Below are 18598 nucleotides of genomic sequence, written 5' to 3'. Positions count from 1 at the left end.
CCGGATTTGGGCCGGGTGCCAATAAAGCCCACCCAACGAGGGCGACTCCCAAGGAACTTGAATTGAGGAACAAACCCAGTCGAGCCACCTAAGGAGTTCAACCAGCACCAGTTGAACCAACACCTCGTTGGTCCTGCCCGCAGTACTTTAGTACTAATTATTTCACTAAACTTTAACAAAAGATGGCAAACTTGTTTTAAGAAAATCAAAATAATTATAAGCATCCTATAAAAATAAATAAATAAAATTAACTAAAATAATAAACTTTGCAAAATATAGAGAATACACCCCTACTTCATAATAGCTGTTATGCTTGGTCTGTTCACTATTTTGTTGTGCCCACTTATTAATCCTTTTTTTTTTTGTGGAATCTTTGGCGGTATGAGAGTTAATAGTCGTGTTGTGCCCCATTTTCGATGAGTCATGGTTGAATTAAGTCAACAATAGCATTTGGCCTTTGATACAATTGATCTTTGTCTTCAAAATTTGTCCCGCGGTGGAAACATTACTGAGTCTCCAACAAGAATATTATTTTCTTTGAATGAGTTATGAGAAATATGCTAAACTAGAGAAAGAAGAGAAAAGAGATCGGATAGAAAAGATAGCAAATTAAATTTAGTAAAAAAAAAAAAGGAAGGAAATGAAAAAAAAAAAAAGAACTGACAGAGGAAAACAAAGGAATGGAAAGAATTAGATAAAGAAGCAAAATGGAATGAGAGGGAGAAAAATTAAAAAAAAAAATCCCATTTTCCTTCTTCCTAACACACTTCATTAGCTTATTCTTTTAGAATTAGTTACATTATGAAATCAGATTCAGATCAGAATCTTCGAAGTTGTCCCAAAGGATTTGTGCAGTTTCTGCTCCAATGTGGATTTTCAACAAAGCCAAGGTCTGGAACCATGTCCATGCATTAACGATACGTAATTAACAAGCTTAACTACTTTCACGAAATAATTGTAATAATAAGAATACCAATTTTTTAACAGAAAAGAGTACTAATATTTAAGACTAGATTAAATAGTAACAAAAATAATTGTAACATTTTGTAAACTCATACAGGGTTATGCACAGTCCTTCTTAGGTGGAAAGATCAAACTTATATTATTAACTCAAAAACTATTCTCAGCTGATTTGTGATATTCTCCTCAACACAGTGTATTGGATTTATCAATTGTTGAATTTATCAAGTTTTTCATTATATATCTAAGGTGTTTTATTCCATTACCAAATCATTAATATGATAAAAATTACACCATCCTGTAATAATACATGCCACGTGTCAATCACTTCACCCGAAAGACTGTGTGTACATGAGTACATCGCTCTTATCATCATGGAAGCTTGATTTTTCAAAGTAAACGGTTGAATGAACGTGCATGACTTAATCAGCGAGTCAATGTCAACAACGACGATCAAGTCTTTCTAACTCGCGCGGTGTTCTCAGACAAATTCACTGGTGCATGCTTTTGTTCTTAGTATTAAAGCAAGATGATGAGGAGCCAATAATATGTATTAAAAAAAAAAATTATAGAGTCCGATGATCAATATTATTGAGAAAATAATGTCGATGCTTTGGTTGATGCTGCTCTTATCTTGGCCAGCAGCAGCAAGCAGCTCGAATGCAAGGCCTGGTTGTGAGGAAAAATGTGGAGATGTCAGTGTTCCTTATCCCTTCGGAATCGACGACCCCATGTGTGCAATGGACAAATATTTCTTTCTAAACTGCAACAGAAGCGTCTCTTCTCCCCAACTATTGTTTGGAATAAATATTGAGGTTTTCAATATATCAATTGAAGATGGCAACATGATCGGAAGCATTTGGACGGCACAGCGCTGCTACAATGACTTGGGAGGCTATAACTATACAGATGTTCGTATCGACTTAGGAGAGGGACCATTCAGATTTTCAGACACCAGAAACAAGCTCACGGCTTTCGGGTGTGACACCTATGCCTATATGGGTGACCTTGTTGGGAGTTTTTGGAGTGGCTGTATCTCTATATGCAATAATGAATCTGCCAAGATAACCGAAAATTCCTGCTCAGGCATCGGTTGCTGCCACACCCCCCTGCCCAAAAGCACCAAGTCGTTGAATGTCACTCTTCGTAGCGCATATAATCACAGTAGATTAGGAAATTTCATGCCGTGTGATTACGCATTCTTGGCAGACGAAACCTTTAATTTATTAGATTTTCAGCTATCTGATTATGATAAGTCAAGTTCAAATGCAAAGATTGAATGGGTTGTTAAAGAAGGGAAGTGCCCAGATGATCAAAATTCAAACGTTTATCGCTGCGGTGACAATACCAATTGTGATTACTCTGAAAATGGGGAAGGGTACCGTTGCTTATGCAAGCCTGGATTTCAGGGAAACCCCTATCTTGGATGTCATGGTACGTTTCTTCCTATATTTGTTTTAATAATCAATCTTTTAAGTAATTTGTTTTACTAAAACTTTGTCACCATACATGTGTGTGGGTGTGTGGGTGTTGTTGATGCGAGATTCCGGTTCTCCTCGTTCTACGACCGGGATCTCTGCTCGATCAACTTCCCCACGACCAGGAGGTCTCCTAGTAATGCTTCTTCTCCAGATATCCCTGCACACACAGACAAGTCAGAGTACGCCGGTTGTTCTCCCGGCGTAAACCCTCCGACGCTCAAGTCAGATATCAAGGTTCGGGGAACGCTTGCCACAAGTCTTATGGCTTTTTCGTGGTTTTTTTCTTTTATCTCAAAAATGCTAACCCTTTTACCTTCGTTGGCTACCTTTTTATAGGCTTCCTCTGAATCCCAGTTTTCCGCTTTTTTCGAGACGGTCTGGGGCTCTGACTGCTGCGTTATGGGCAAACGGGGGATCTTGCGTGTTACGCCATGGTTCAGGGGAAAGCGTGGCTGTCGTGGTTCTGTGAGATCTTGCGTGTTACGCCACGGTTCAGGGGAAAGCGTGGCTGTCGTGGTTCTGTGAGATCTTGCGTGTTACGCCACGGTTCAGGGGAAAGCGTGGCTGTCGTGGTTCTGTGAGACCTTGCGTGTTACGCCACGGTTCAGGGGAAAGCGTGGCTGTCGTGGTTCTGTGAGATCTTGTGTGTTACGCCACGGCTCAGGAGAAAGCGTGGATGTCGTGCCTAGATTCTCGGGCTGGAGAGCATGTCTTGCCAACTGCCGTCGACCGGGTCTCCTCGCCTATCGACCTCTAGCCGGAATGGCCGTATACCTTTTATAGGGAATTGGCCTCGCGGATGACAACATCGTGGACGAGCAGGATATTTCTGCTCTTGTTCCTCCGCGCACCAGGCTTTTACGGAACACACCGGTTCGCAGAACTCTGCCATCAGATATCTGCTCGTCATTCCTGGTCTCGTCGACATATTTATCCCAAACAGTATCTCTCCCAAACACCGGTCCCCCAGTTTCTGGTGTTGGGTAATGTAGTGGACCAGCAGTGGAAACTCGACAGCACTCGCTCGCGTGGGATTGGAAAAGGCTGCCAAGAGTCATGTCGCATTTAATTGCGGACGAGGTGACGTGGCAGAAATCCCCCCCTCCATTTGAATTTCAAACCGACGGTTATGAGGCCCTCGGGATTCGGCGCAGTTATATGCTGGCAACCCAAGGGTCCGTCCTCATTTGGAAAGCCAAATCCTCTCGAACGGCATATTCACCATTCACTCCGTCTCCGTCTACGTCTCTGTTTCTCCAGCAAAGAAGTTCCGGCACGAAGTCCCCCTCCTTGCCTTTCTCCGATTGAAGCAGTACTTCAGGTATTACTTCTCTCTCCTCGGTCTCGAATAGTTTGTAGATAACTTCTTTTTTCTTTCGTTTGGGTAGTAGTTGGTGGTGTTGTGGTTAGAGTTTAGGGAATGTCGAAAGGCAAAGAGAAGGTCATTGAGGTTGATGACGACGAGTTGGACTTCCTGTCTAGTCTGCTCACCGATCCCGCCTTTGACCCCGAGGTCCCCTTAGAGCCTATTAGGTCTAGTGTCAGGACTAGTGCTAGGAGCATGTCTCCCCAAACGACCTCTACGAGCGGGAGTAATGGTGAGGATGGATCTTCTGACTCCGAGGATACTTTGAGTGAGGGTCGAGGAGATGATTCTGGTGAGGCGTCCCCATCGGGAGCGCCGCGACCAGAGGGGAGGAGTACAATAGGAGGTAGAGCCCTATCGCGGGATTATGCTATTGATTACATGACGTGCACGACCACGTTTGATGAGCTCGAGGACCTCCGGCTGAGGTATAGCATTCCTGGCGAGATACCTCTCAAGGTCCCGGGAAAGAAGGATGCTCCCAGCCGGCCTCCTAGGGGATATGTTACCCTGTATCTGGACAGCTTTAAGTACGGGCTGAGGTGTCCTTTGCAACCTTACTTTGCCCGGATACTTAACGGGCTAAATCTAGCTCCTGGTCAGCTGAATCCCAATGGGTGGAGAGTGCTCTCTGGTCTGTTCATATTGTGGGACAGATGTTGCCAAAGCGAGCTCACGGTTGATGAGGTGAAGCACCTGTACCAGCTAAAGAGCAGCCCCAAAGATGCCGGCTGGTACTACTTCCAATCTAGCACCAAGAGCAGGAAACCTATAACCGACCTCCCTACTGGTGGTGGTGGGAATTGGAAGAGAAAGTTCTTTTTTGCTGGGGGTCCTTGGGGTCAGGTCGCACAAATGGACGGGAAGGATTATCGGGTCCCACCCCATTTCACGGTCCCAGGTTGCCTGCTCGCTCCAGATGCCTTGTATCCATAATTGTTCTTGTTTCATTGGCTTGTTTCTAACCAAGTGTCTGTTTATGTTGTAGTTTCTTGGGGCGTTCATTTCCCACTCCGACCCTGCCAGCTCAAACGGGTTGAGGCTGTGCTAGTCAATTCCTGCTCGAGCCGGGAACTGATATCCACATACAACTTGCTCGAGTCTCGCTTGATACTTCCTGGCCATAGGATGGAGGACGCTGTGATTGGGGCTCTGACCCGAAAACGTTCTCGACCTCCAACCACGAAGAGGGACGAGAGTAAGGATGCCCCTACCGCAAAGCGGGCCAACATCGTGCAGCAGGCCCCACCCTTGAAGATTTTACCTCCGGCTCCTGTAAAAGTCGGGGAAGCTAGTGGAGTAGCCACAGATCCTGCTACCTCTTCTCCTCTTGTCGGGCCTCGATCTCGCTTACTTGACAGCCGAGCAGAACATCTGGTCCCTTACCTCAATGAGTTAACTAAATCCGTGAGCAAGAGGGACCTGGAGGCCTTTGACGGCCGCACCTTGGGTGAGCTGGTGGGGGCCATGCAGCATAGCGCTTTCCACCTCAGCTGCATGACCACCTATTACAAGGCTAAGGTTGGCCACTACGACCGGAAGATGAAGGAGGATATCCAATCGGCGACGAACAGAGCTGACGTTGCCGAGAAGAAAGCAGGGGAGCTGAATCTCGAGAATCTGAAGCTGATAGAGCAAGAATCACTTGCTCAAGCAAAAGCCATTACCCTCGAGGAGGAGTTTACCAAGGTCAAGGAGGATCTGCAAAGGCAGAAGGCTATGTATGAGGCTCAGCTCGAGTCTCTCCGTGACTCCCACCGAGCTCAGGTCGAGAACTTGGAGAGGGAGGCCGACAACCAGTACGACCAGGGACTTCGGCATTCCTATCGTTGCATCATGGCCGTCCTCGGGAAGCAACACCCTAACCTGAAGATGGATGACCTTGCAGCTGGCGTTGCTCGGCATATGGATGAGGAGGCGGCCAAGGAAGATGCCGAGGGGGTAGAGCCGATCGTGATTGAGGAGGAAAACTCTCCTCCTCGTGCAGTCCCTGCTGAAGTTGGCGAGGCGAGCACCCCCCCGGACGCAACTGGCGATACCCCCCCCGCACCTGAGGAGGTCCAGCCAACCGATGCTGCTCGGCTCACTGATCCGCCGTCTTTTTGATATATTTCTTTTGTTGTAATGGACAATGTTCATGAAGATTATCCCCTCTGTTAATCATTAACCAATTAATAAAGATATTTTTTGATTACTTTCTTGTGTTGTAATTATGAGTTAATTTTTGTTTGAGAATCTGCTTGTCTTTGTCTAGACGAGCAGGTTCCGGCTTGGCTCATGGTTTTGCCGCATGCCTTTTAAGATCTTTCAATGCCTGGGATTCGGTTTGCCTTTGCGCGGTCGAGCAGATCCTGGCACGCTTGGCTTTGGTCTCGCCATAAGACAGGCTTTGAGACTTGGCGAGCCTTTGCATGCCTTGGATAATTTCTTCAAACGTTTTGGAGTCTGCTCGCCTTCTCGTGGTCGAGCAGATCCTGGCATGCTTGGCTTCTGTCTCGCCATAAGACAGGCTTTGAGACTTGACGAGCCTTTGCATGCCTTGGATTCTTCAAAGGTTGGGATTCTGCTGCCTTCTCGTGGCCGAGCAGATCCTGGCATGCTTGGCTTCTGTCTCGCCATAAGACAGGCTTTGAGACTTGGCGAGCCTTTGCATGCCTTGGATAATTTCTTCAAACGTTTTGGAGTCTGCTCGCCTTCTCGTGGTCGAGCAGATCCTGGCATGCTTGGCTTCTGTCTCGCCATAAGACAGGCTTTGAGACTTGACGAGCCTTTGCATGCCTTGGATTCTTCAAAGGTTGGGATTCTGCTGCCTTCTCGTGGCCGAGCAGATCCTGGCATGCTTGGCTTCTGTCTCGCCATAAGACAGGCTTTGAGACTTGGCGAGCCTTTGCATGCCTTGGATAATTTCTTCAAACGTTTTGGAGTCTGCTCGCCTTCTCGTGGTCGAGCAGATCCTGGCATGCTTGGCTTCTGTCTCGCCATAAGACAGGCTTTGAGACTTGACGAGCCTTTGCATGCCTTGGATTCTTCAAAGGTTGGGATTCTGCTGCCTTCTCGTGGCCGAGCAGATCCTGGCATGCTTGGCTTCTGTCTCGCCATAAGACAGGCTTTGAGACTTGACGAGCCTTTGCATGCCTTGGATAATTTCTTGGTTTCAAGCGTAAAATTGCTTCATTAATGGCAGGATTCGACTTACATAAAATTGTTTGGGACATAAAGCGTAAAAGATAAACGATAATGAGCATGAGCAGAAATAGCTCTCAAATGTGAACAAATCTTACTGGAAGTATTTTCGGAGGTGTGCTGCGTTCCATGGGCGTTTCACCTCGTGGCCGTCCGCGCGAACCAGCCTGTAAGCTCCGGGTCCCGCTATGTGCTTGACTCTATATGGCCCTTCCCAATTCGGTCCCAGCACTCCTTGAGTCGAATCTTTGGTGCTCTGATTCACTCTTCTCAGTACCCAGTCTCCGACCCTGAATTGCCGTATGTTCACCTTCTGGTTATAGTACCGAGCAACCCTCTGTTGGTAAGTGACTGATCGCTCGGCTGCTTGCTCCCTCCTTTCCGTCAGCAGATCAAGATTCAAACATATCTGCTCGTCGTTCTCCTGCTCATTGAAATGATCTGTCCGGTGTGTGGTCGTTCCTATCTCAGCCGGCACGACCGCTTCGTGTCCGAAAGCCAAAGCGAACGGTGTCTCCCCCGTTGCGGTTTTGTGGGTTGTTCTGTATGCCCATAGCACACCTGACAGCTCGTCAACCCACGCACCCTTTTTTGCACCAAGCCTGGTTTTCAGAAGCCTCTTGATGGTCTTGTTGGCGGCTTCTACTTGTCCATTCGATTGAGGGTGAGCAGGCGAGCAATACTTCAGCTCTATCCCGAGGTTCTGGCAGAAATCCCTGAAGCTGTGATTATCGAACTGCCTGCCATTATCCGTTACCAAGGCATAAGGGATCCCGTATCGACAGACCAGGTTTCTCCACACGAAGTCTGTTGTTTTCTTCTCCGTGATCCTGCTAAGGGCTTCCACCTCTATCCACTTCGTGAAGTAATCTATAGCAACTATTGCATGTGTTGCTGCTCCTCGTCCTTTTGGCAATGGGCCGATCAGATCAATTCCCCATTGAGCAAATGGCCAAGGGGAGGCCATAGAGGTGAGCTTCTCTGGTGGTTGGTTGGAGAAACTTGCAAAACTCTGGCAGCTTGCACAACCCCTGGTCTTCTTTTGCGCATCCTGGTGCATTGTCGGCCAGAAATATCCCTGCCTTAGGACTTTGTGGGCCAGGGACCTCCCGCCAGAATGATTTCCACAAATTCCTTCATGTACTTCTCTCAGCACGTAATCCGCGTCATCGTCATCCAAACACCGAAGGAACGGTAATGTGTATCCTCGCCGATACAGTACCCCATCGATCATCGTGTATCTCGAGGCCTGAGCTCTAATCTTCCGAGCTCGCAGCTTATCTGGTGGTAATACCCCGTCTCTAAGGTATGAAACTATCGGGTCCCTCCACGAGCATTTTTGTTCTATCCGCAACACCCCCAAATTCTGCTCGATACTTGGGCTGGACTTCACTTCTAGAGGGACCGACTTTGGCATTTTTGGGTCGGCTACTGCTGCCATCCTAGCCAAAATGTCTGCTCGACTATTCTGCTCCCTGGGGATTTGTATCACCTCCACTGCTTCGAACTTCCCCATCATCTGCCTGACTATCTTCAGGTACTGTTCCATCTTCTCCTCTCTTGGTTGGAATCTTTCACTGACATGATTCGCAACCAGCTGGGAATCAGTTCTGATCTTGACTCTGTCTGCTTTCACGGCCCTAGCTAATTCTAGGCCTGCTATCAAGGCTTCGTACTCTGCCTGGTTATTTGTGGTTGCAAATTCCAACTTTACAGCATAAGAGATCTCCTCCCCCTCTGGGCCTTCCAGGACAATCCCTGCTCCTGAACCCCGCTCCCCTGATGACCCATCTACAGACATCTGCCATACTTGAGTTTCGTCATTACCTATAACTGCATCTTGTTGACCTAAGCATGTTTCGGGCTCTGTGAATTCAGCTATGAAATCGGCCATTGCCTGGGCCTTTATCGCTGCGCGGGGTTTATAGTCTATGTCGAACTCGCTCAGCTCCACAGCCCACTTGACGAGCCGCCCAGAGGCATCTGGCTTGTGCAGAGTCTGACGCAATGGCTGGTCTGTTATTACCGAGATCGGGAAGGCTTGAAAATATGGCCTCAACTTCCGAGCAGCAACCACAAGGGCAAGTGCCCATTTCTCCAACGGTGGGTACCTGGTCTCAGCGTCGAGCAGGGCCTTGCTGGTGTAGTATATCGGATACTGAACTCCTTCTTCTTCTCTCACCAGAACAGAACTGGCGGCCCGATCCGATACCGCCAAATACAGATACAACTTGTCCCCATTCCTCGGTGTGGACAGCAGCGGAGCTTGCTGCAAGTATTGCTTCAAGTTCCGGAAGGCTTCCTCGCATTCTGGGGTCCATTCTGTTTTCTTTCCCCTCCTTATCACTTGAAAGAATGGCTGACACTTATCTGTAGCTTTGGATATGAATCTGCTCAACGCCGCCAACCTCCCCGTGAGGCCCTGCGTCTCCTTCAGGTTACGAGGAGACGTCATTTGCACAATCGCCTGGATTTTCTCGGGATTTGCTTCAATCCCCCTATGGCTCACCATGAATCCCAGGAATTTCCCTGACTCGACCCCAAAAGCACACTTCTCCGGATTGAGCTTCATCTTATACTTCCTCAAAAGCTCGAATGTCTCCTCGAGGTGTCTGACATGTTCCTTCGGGATCTTGGACTTGGTGATCATGTCATCCACGTACACCTCCATGGTTTTCCCGATCAACGGCTTAAAGACTTTGTTCACCAGCCTTTGATAGGTGGCCCCAGCATTCTTGAGACCGAATGGCATCACCCTGTAACAAAACAAACCTTGGTTAGTGATGAAAGCCGTGCTCTCCTCATCCTGCTCGTACATGGGGATCTGGTTGTATCCCGAAAATGCGTCCATGAAGCTAAGCAGACCATGTCCAGCTGTTGAATCTACTAGCTGATCGATCCTTGGTAAAGGGAAGCTGTCTTTTGGGCACGCCTTGTTGAGGTCTGTGAAATGCACACACATCCTCCACTTGCCGTTTGCCTTCTTTACCAACACCACATTTGATATCCACTCTGGGTAACTGACTTCCCGAATGAACCCTGCTCTCAGGAGCTTCTCCACCTCGTCATTTACAGCCTCATACCTCTCCTGGTTGAAGCACCTCCTCTTCTGCCTTACTGCCCGAGCACCTTTCTTTATTGCCAGCTTATGACACGCTACCTCAGGGTCAATCCCTGGCATGTCTTCATGTGTCCAGGCAAACACATCAGCATGAGCCTGTAAGCATTTCACCAACTCCTGCTTTTGCTCTCCCTTCAGTCTCGACCCGATTCTGATCGTCTTTCCCGGGTTCCCTGGTCCCATGCTTACCGTTTCCAGATCCTCTACAGGTTCTTGCCTGCCAGTCTTGTTTTCCACTCGGGTATCAAGGGATGTTATCTGCTTTGCCTCCCTTGCTGCCGAGGAGTAGCAGCTTCTTGCGATCCTCTGGTCTCCTCGTACCACTCCTACTACCCCATTCACCCGGTACTTCAGAGCCAGATAATGGTTGGACAACACCGCTTTGCTCATCCTTAAAAACGGCCGACCTAGGATCATCTGGTAAGGACCTTCCTCCTCCACTACGACAAAGTCCAGTATCATTGTTCTTTCTATCGGGGGGCTCCCAATTGTGATAGGTAGTTCGACCACGCCCAGAGGAACCAGCTTCCCTCCTCCGAACCCCTTCAAGGAGGTGTTGGTGTGTTCCAACTTCCGGTCGGCTATTCCCATCTCTTCCAGGGTTGACTTAAATAACACATCAACTGAGCTCCCTGTATCAACCAGTATCCGGTCAAACTTCTTGCTAGCGACCGTAGCCTTGATGACTAAGGCATCCTCGTGGGGGTATAGGATCCCTTCCTCATCCTCATCCGTCCACATGATTGGCACTTGCCTGACCCTTGCCCGTTTGGCTGCTGGGGTGTTGAGGAGTACCTCTTTACTGGTCATGGCGTACCTAGCATAATTTTTTCTCGATCTGTTTGAATCTCCGGCCAACGTTGGGCCCCCCGCTATCACCCTTACTGCGGGCTGCTCGTGCCTCAAGATTCTATCACTCTGCTCCCCTTCATCTGTTGTGGCCACCATCGGGAAAGTCCCATCCATAAACTCGTCCAGGTACCGATTTCTCACTAGATCTTCGACTTGGGTCTTGAGATCTCTACACTCTGCTGTGGTATGGCCATGGGTGCCATGGAACTTACAATAACGTCCTCTATCCCTCCTGTTGGGTAGCTTTGTTATTGGTGTAGGGAGGTGCAGCAGCCCTCGATCCTTTATGGCCTCGTACACCTCATCCAGGGACATCTTCAAGGAAGTGTACCGCCCATAGTCCGGGTTCTGGTCGATCAGGTGCACTGCTCTTTCTCTGTTTGCCCCGCTCTGAGTTGGGGGCGGTGGAAGTACTTCTGGTCTGCTCGCTCTGCTACCGTGGGGGTGCTGATGAAGATCACCAGATGCCAACTCATGCCTTCTCCAAGGCTCCCTAGCTGGGGAACGAGGAGGTTGCGCCCTGCTGCGCTGATACTGTGGTGGCCTTTGATGAGGCTGGTAAGCAGTGACCCTGCCTCCTCCCCCACTACCGGAGGCCTGGTGGTCCCTCCTCCTGATCGGCCCGTTCCCTGGTAATGCTTTCATCTCTCTCCTCCCCAACCCTTCTAACTGGTCTGTCTTGATCCGTGCAGCCTTCTCCTCTTCAATCTCGATGTCTCTTTTAGCCTGTTCGTATGCGGCCGCATACGTTTGAATAGCTGGGCTTCTCAAATTGTACCACAGCCTTCCTATCTTCACCCCTTCTTTCAATCCCCTTAACGCTTGAGGGTAGTTGAAGGCTCCCAAGTCGAAGACAGCCCGATGAAACCTCTTGATGAATTCCCGAAGGGTTTCTTGCTCCCCCTGTTTCATGCTTTTCAGCTCCATCATGTCATCTTCCGGTGACATCGCCCCACTGAACTGCTCCGCGAATTCCTGGCACATCTGCTCGAAGGTTTTAATGCTGCCCCGAGGAAGTTTCCTGTACCATTCTCGTGCACGTCCCTCAAGGGATAGCGGGAACACCCTGCACCTTTGGGATTGAGATAATCCTTGTACCCCAGTCATGTCGTTGAAGCGCTCTATGTGCATCAGCGGGTCAGTTCTTCCCGCGTATCTGAGGTCGGGGAGGCGGAAATCTCTCGGAATAACTGCCCTCATGATCTCTGCTGCGAGCGGTGATTCTCCGTCCAGCATTATCCTCCAACCAGGGGCTCTGTTCCTCCCTTGCATATCGTCAATTATCTGCGCTAGTCTGCGCACTTCCTCCTCCAGCTGCCCTGCACGACCAGGGTCACGTGCTGCAACTTGATCCCGCTCTTGCTCTACATCTTGCAAGTGTTGCCTCAACTCGGTTTCCTCTGCATTCACCACCCCGTCGTCCGCGTCACAAGTCTGTCTTGCCGGGGACCGCTCTCTTTCTCTGTGAAATTCTCCCCGTAGAGGTGCGTTACCCCTCTCACCACCAAATCTCCCTGTGGTTTGACTTCTCCCCGCACTATCGGGACCTGGTGCCACTCCACCGCCTCTCACCCTTCCCTCTTGGGTTACCCTTCGCTAGCTCCGTAGCTCATGCAGGATGGTTGTCAAGGTCTCCATCTGCTTTTCCATCCGTTCCATCCGGTCGAACATGACTTTTTCCCGTGCTTCACTGACTATCTCCCTCAGCGTCACGGAATCGTTAAGCCTCATATCACCCCCTTGTGCACTACTTCCTCCTGTCTCCATTGCTTTTCGCTTACTCCACCCCTCTTCTTGCTATCAACAGAAGCTTTTTGCTCCAATCCCCACAGACGGCGCCAAAATGTTGATGCGAGATTCCGGTTCTCCTCGTTCTACGACCGGGATCTCTGCTCGATCAACTTCCCCACGACCAGGAGGTCTCCTAGTAATGCTTCTTCTCCAGATATCCCTGCACACACAGACAAGTCAGAGTACGCCGGTTGTTCTCCCGGCGTAAACCCTCCGACGCTCAAGTCAGATATCAAGGTTCGGGGAACGCTTGCCACAAGTCTTATGGCTTTTTCGTGGTTTTTTTCTTTTATCTCAAAAATGCTAACCCTTTTACCTTCGTTGGCTACCTTTTTATAGGCTTCCTCTGAATCCCAGTTTTCCGCTTTTTTCGAGACGGTCTGGGGCTCTGACTGCTACGTTATGGGCAAACGGGGGATCTTGCGTGTTACGCCATGGTTCAGGGGAAAGCGTGGCTGTCGTGGTTCTGTGAGATCTTGCGTGTTACGCCACGGTTCAGGGGAAAGCGTGGCTGTCGTGGTTCTGTGAGATCTTGCGTGTTACGCCACGGTTCAGGGGAAAGCGTGGCTGTCGTGGTTCTGTGAGACCTTGCGTGTTACGCCACGGTTCAGGGGAAAGCGTGGCTGTCGTGGTTCTGTGAGATCTTGCGTGTTACGCCACGGCTCAGGAGAAAGCGTGGATGTCGTGCCTAGATTCTCGGGCTGGAGAGCATGTCTTGCCAACTGCCGTCGACCGGGTCTCCTCGCCTATCGACCTCTAGCCGGAATGGCCGTATACCTTTTATAGGGAATTGGCCTCGCGGATGACAACATCGTGGACGAGCAGGATATTTCTGCTCCTGTTCCTCCGCGCACCAGGCTTTTACGGAACACACCGGTTCGCAGAACTCTGCCATCAGATATCTGCTCGTCATTCCTGGTCTCGTCGACATATTTATCCCAAACAGTATCTCTCCCAAACAGGTGTGACAGACATTGACGAGTGCAAAGAGAAAGAAAGGTACCATTGTGAAGGAACTTGCAAGAACACATTCGGGAATTATACTTGCGATTGCCCAATTGGCATGCACGGCGATGGTAAAGTCAGTTGCCAGGGATTTCGTATCACCACTATTGCTGCAGGTGATGTCCTCTTTCTAAATCTTCAGTTACTTTAAGTCCAAGGCCTTTGGCAATTAATAATCTATCAAAATAATTTATTAATTTAATTATTGTTTTTGTTGTAGATGTTGTTTATCATCTAGATTTCGTCTGCTTGTGTTTATGTTTTTTTTTTCCTTCTTTTAATTAAGATACATGACAGCCATTAATTTTTAATGTGACGATTTAAACCTACTAAATTGTTCTTAACACTCATTAACTTAATATACTCGCCGTTAAAATTTTTAATTTTAAAATTTTGCTCAACTAACCCTTCTGTATCCCAAAACTAACTCTACATGTACCTTAAATTTTTTTAGCGTATTTTACTATTTAAACTCACTACATCTTCTATTTTTCTTATTGTCTGTACTCAATTAATCTTTTCTGTGCATGATGCCAAGACAAGTGAAGTTTGTTGAAAAATATTGCTATCTGAATCTGGTCTTGAATTATAAAGACAATAGTACAAAATTATCTATTTAATTACGCAACAGTTCAAATATAAAAGTCAAGCTAATAGGAGAAGAGAGCTTGAGTTTTTTTTTTTTTTTTTATGCAAAGAGTGAGTCAGATTTAAATAACTAATGATTTGTCTTCTTGGTAATTTTATTTACACATGTTTATTTTATTATAATTGAGTGCAAAGAATATTTTTACGGATTCAAATAGTCTCACCCTTAATTTTTTAGTTTATTGACAATTTCATCATTTCAAATGTAATTTTACCAGTATTAATTAATCTATATTGTTTAGTTTATGACTTTTTTTTTCACAAAATAGGGATAAAAAAGTAAATTTTTAACTAAATCTCCGCTAAGTTCTAACTCCTTCCAGTAATATTATATAGTGAAATTCGATTTTCACTATCGGTTATATGAATTTGTTAGATTACAATCTACAAACTATCGTTTTCCTGCGGACTACAAAAAGCAAAATGTCTTGAGTGCTCTGAGCACCATTTGATAGGCCTTACTTTGTGATCTGTGGCCTATGCTTTCATGGTTTTTTTTTTTTTTTTAATTTTTCCCCTGTTTTTGGCTTTCTTTAGCATGAGTCTTTTTTTCATTTACTGTGACGGTCTTACTAAAAAGTGAGATTCATTATGTTCCTTAATTTTATTCTTTTATCATTTTATTTTAATAAATTCACTTGCTTCAGAAATCATGATTTAAAAAAAAAAAGAATTCACTACAGTTCAGGAGGACATCCATGAGTTTAATTTAATAAATTGTCGGTAACAAATACTAATTGGATTTGTTAGATATCTTCAATTTATTTAACTGATAAAATCTTTGATTAGTAGCTGAGTGGTGAAATGAAGTTTCAACCAGTAAAATCTTTTGTATAGTACAACATATGTGAAGTTGGAATTCTGCAAAAACAACGGATCATGTTACTTTATATATCTTATTTTTTGTCTCTATTTTTTCACATGTGCAGTGATAGGAGCAGCTATATTCACTGTGACTGTCGGAATTTTGGCTTTCATTGCATGTAGAGAACGAAGAAAGAAGAGAAACTTCTTCAACAATGGTGGTATGATTTTAAAGCATCAACGAGTGAGGATTTTCAGTGAGGCAGAGCTAATAAAAGCTACCAAAAATTATGATAAGAGCAACTTTCTAGGTGAAGGCGGCTTTGGTTCCGTTTACCGAGGTGTCTTATCTGACGATACCCAAGTTGCAGTGAAGAAGCCTAAAGAGGCAGATAAGATTCGGGTAAGCCAAGAATTTCAGCACGAAATGGGAATAGTTTCACAAATAAACCATAAGAATGTGGTCAAGATTTTAGGGCTATGTCTGCAAACAAAAGTGCCTCTACTGGTTTATGAATTTGTTTCCAATGGAACTCTATTTCACCATATCCATAGTAAGAGTTCACAAGTTTTAAAAACTTGGAAAAATTGTCTGAGGATTGCGGCGGAAACTGCTTCAGCCCTTGACTATTTCCATTCTTTAGCAAGCCCTCCAATCATCCACGGAGATGTAAAGTCTACCAACATACTTTTGGATGACAATTATACGGCGAAGGTTGCTGATTTTGGGGCTTCAGTGTTGATTTCTCCAAATCAAGCAGCTATGGCCACGAAAATGCAAGGGACTTTTGGTTACTTAGATCCAGAGTATCTAATGACAGGTATTTTTTTTTTTTTTTTTTGATAGCTTAATGTGCAACCCAATTTTCTCCTCGATGTGAGAGGCGGTGGTGAAACTAATAATTTATTTTAATCCAAGTTCTAAATAATATTTCAATAAATATTATTCATTGAGACTATAATGATTTTTTCTTATTTATATATATGCATGAATTTTTCCTTAGTTATATGTATAAATATTGTTTAGCATGAACTAGTAATTTCTAGTTTTATTTAGCCTATAAGAAAATGTGTTAAGGACCAATATTAACATTATCTATTTTACTATGGCTTATAGGAAACTTTTAAATTTATTGGGACTAAGAAATTTTTTAGACTAGTGATTTTTAAGTTTCACCTTTGCTGAAAGGGTTCGAATTGCAAACCTCTTATACCATCCCAAAATGTTTTACTAATTAAACTAACCAGTACCAATTAACGACAGGTAATTTAACTGAGAAGAGTGATGTGTATAGCTTTGGAGTTGTCCTTGTGGAATTGTTAACCGGCGTGAAACCTGGCTCTCACAAGACATTGGCATCCAATGAGAAGATTAGCATTATTCAATATTTTCTCTCTTCGATTGAAGATTACAGTTTGCGTCAGATTCTGAGCTTTGAGGTTGCTGATGAAACAGAAATGGAGGAGATGGAAATTGTTGCTGAGCTTGCAAGTAAATGCTTAAGAAGTAGCTGCTTAAATAGGCCGACAATGAGACAAGTTTCTGAGGAGCTCGACAGGATAAAAAAGTTGCATGACAATTTATGGGCTCAGGAGAACAGTGAAGAGACCGAGCATTTGTTGGGTGATTCATCAGTCTCCAATAGGTTTCAACATGCGACGGCTGAGATTGCCCATCCAGAAACTCATTCTGTGTTGTCATTTGATATTGAGAACTACGGCGACAGTATGTGATCAATCAGATCAGTTTCAAATAAATAAGTTTGGGTTTTAATAAGATTGGGTTTTTCCCACAAATATTTTGTGTTCGAAAAATTTTCATCAACTTAGTGTGTTGACATGTTGCTGCTTAATTCCTATGTATTAATGATATGTAGTTAGTTGTTAAGGACTAGTCTTGCTTAATTTCCAAGGGCTAGTGACATATACTCTTTGAAACTTGGCAAAAATACACGTACATTATATTTTGCCTAATGTACTTTGCCTATGACATACACAAGTATTGGTCAGGTTTGGAAAAATGAAAAAGCCCACAATGCCTTGAAAATTGAAACTAAATGCGTTTAAGATATGAAACCACTCGGTGGTTGAGTGGTAAGTGTTATAAGGGAATTATTCCATATTGACTAAGAATAAGGACTGGGTTAAAAGTATAAGCTTTAAGCGACTTTAGATCCTGAGCCAGTTTTTGAATATAAGTGGCAGCTAATCCGCAGGGATCTCGCTCCAGATATTTGGGATGAATTTGATTATCAGTGCTGCCACATTCTCTTCCAGAAACTTTATATCAGTAAAACCGAACCAAACGATCCATCAACCAGAAGCAAAAGTTTGCAATCAATTATATAAGACTCAGTTTGCTTAGCTCTGGAGATGGTAAAGAATTATGAAGGGCTGATAACTCAGAATATAATGCCAGCGATCAGTCTTAGGGTGTTTGTTTCTTGGAATTTGAGGATTTAAACACAGCACTAGTAATTATATTTTTATAATAGGGACTAGGACGGCTACACCCTTAGGATGGGAAAATGGTTACGTAACTTAGGTTACATAGACCCACAAAATTTCAATAAAGGGATAATATATACATTTTGAAATGATTTCAATATTCATAAAATACAACAATACTTTACAATCTAGTAGATATAGTTTATTATATTAAAGTAAATTTTAGAATAAATAGAAATATAATATTAAAATAAGTATATAAAAATATAAATTATATTGATTATTATATAAAATAATTTTAACATTATTAATACGTGAGATATATTTTATTAATTGTAAAATCTATTTAACCGAATGATTTATTTAAAATCTTTATACTAAATACAAATATACTATTAAAATAATATAATAATTTAAATTTTAAAGGCGTTTTAAATATTAAAAATTTGTAATATTATTAGTTTACTACATATATTAAATTATTTGTATTATATTTGTATTTATTAAAGAATTTTAAAGTCAATTATTTTAGTTACTATATCCAAAAGATACTATGGTAAAAAAAGGACCTTGGTATTCATTATTAAAAACTTAGGTATCTGCATGACTATTTTCCAAAACCTGGATAAAGTAGTCATCCTTGTCCCTTTATAATATCTATCAATTTCATGAATAATGATACTTTTTTATAATGATAAAGTATTAGCTTAATCTAATTATTATGAGGTAGAGATGGATATTTGGTTTGGTTTATAATAAATACAAATAGACTATTAAAATAATATAATAATTTAAATTTTAAAAGTATTTAAAATATTTTAATATTATTAGTTTACTGGATAGATTAAATTATTCATATTTTATTTATATTTATTAAAGATTTTTAAAGTCAATTATTTTTGTTAATATATTCAAATGATATTAAGGTCAAAAAAGATT

General features: G+C 44.3%; 1 protein-coding gene across 1 annotated transcript; it reads left to right on the top strand.

Moving 5' to 3' along the window:
* The first annotated feature begins 1538 nt into the window (after nt 1-1538).
* On the top strand, nt 1539-16945 carry LOC18035662 (wall-associated receptor kinase 2). The gene is made up of 4 exons (XM_024179328.1): nt 1539-2394; nt 13726-13875; nt 15337-16032; nt 16476-16945. The coding sequence occupies exons 1-4, from the start codon at nt 1539-1541 to the stop codon at nt 16943-16945; spliced, it is 2172 nt and encodes a 723-aa protein (XP_024035096.1).
* The last annotated feature ends 1653 nt before the right edge of the window (nt 16946-18598 follow it).

Source organism: Citrus clementina, unplaced genomic scaffold (genome assembly GCF_000493195.1).
Source record: "Citrus clementina cultivar Clemenules unplaced genomic scaffold, Citrus_clementina_v1.0 scaffold_8, whole genome shotgun sequence".
NCBI lineage: Eukaryota > Viridiplantae > Streptophyta > Magnoliopsida > Sapindales > Rutaceae > Citrus > Citrus x clementina.
This window is presented reverse-complemented; position numbering and strand designations above follow the sequence as displayed.

What these genes read in the sequence shown, in the direction of transcription:
- LOC18035662 (XM_024179328.1), top strand. Translation starts at nt 1,539, where the DNA reads ATGATCAATATTATTGAGAAAATAATGTCGATGCTTTGGTTGATGCTG. An exon ending in CCCCTATCTTGGATGTCATG is followed by an intron (nt 2,395 to 13,725) that starts GTACGTTTCTTC and finishes CAGGTGTGACAG; the next exon opens with ACATTGACGAGTGCAAAGAG. An exon ending in TCCAGAGTATCTAATGACAG is followed by an intron (nt 16,033 to 16,475) that starts GTATTTTTTTTT and finishes AATTAACGACAG; the next exon opens with GTAATTTAACTGAGAAGAGT.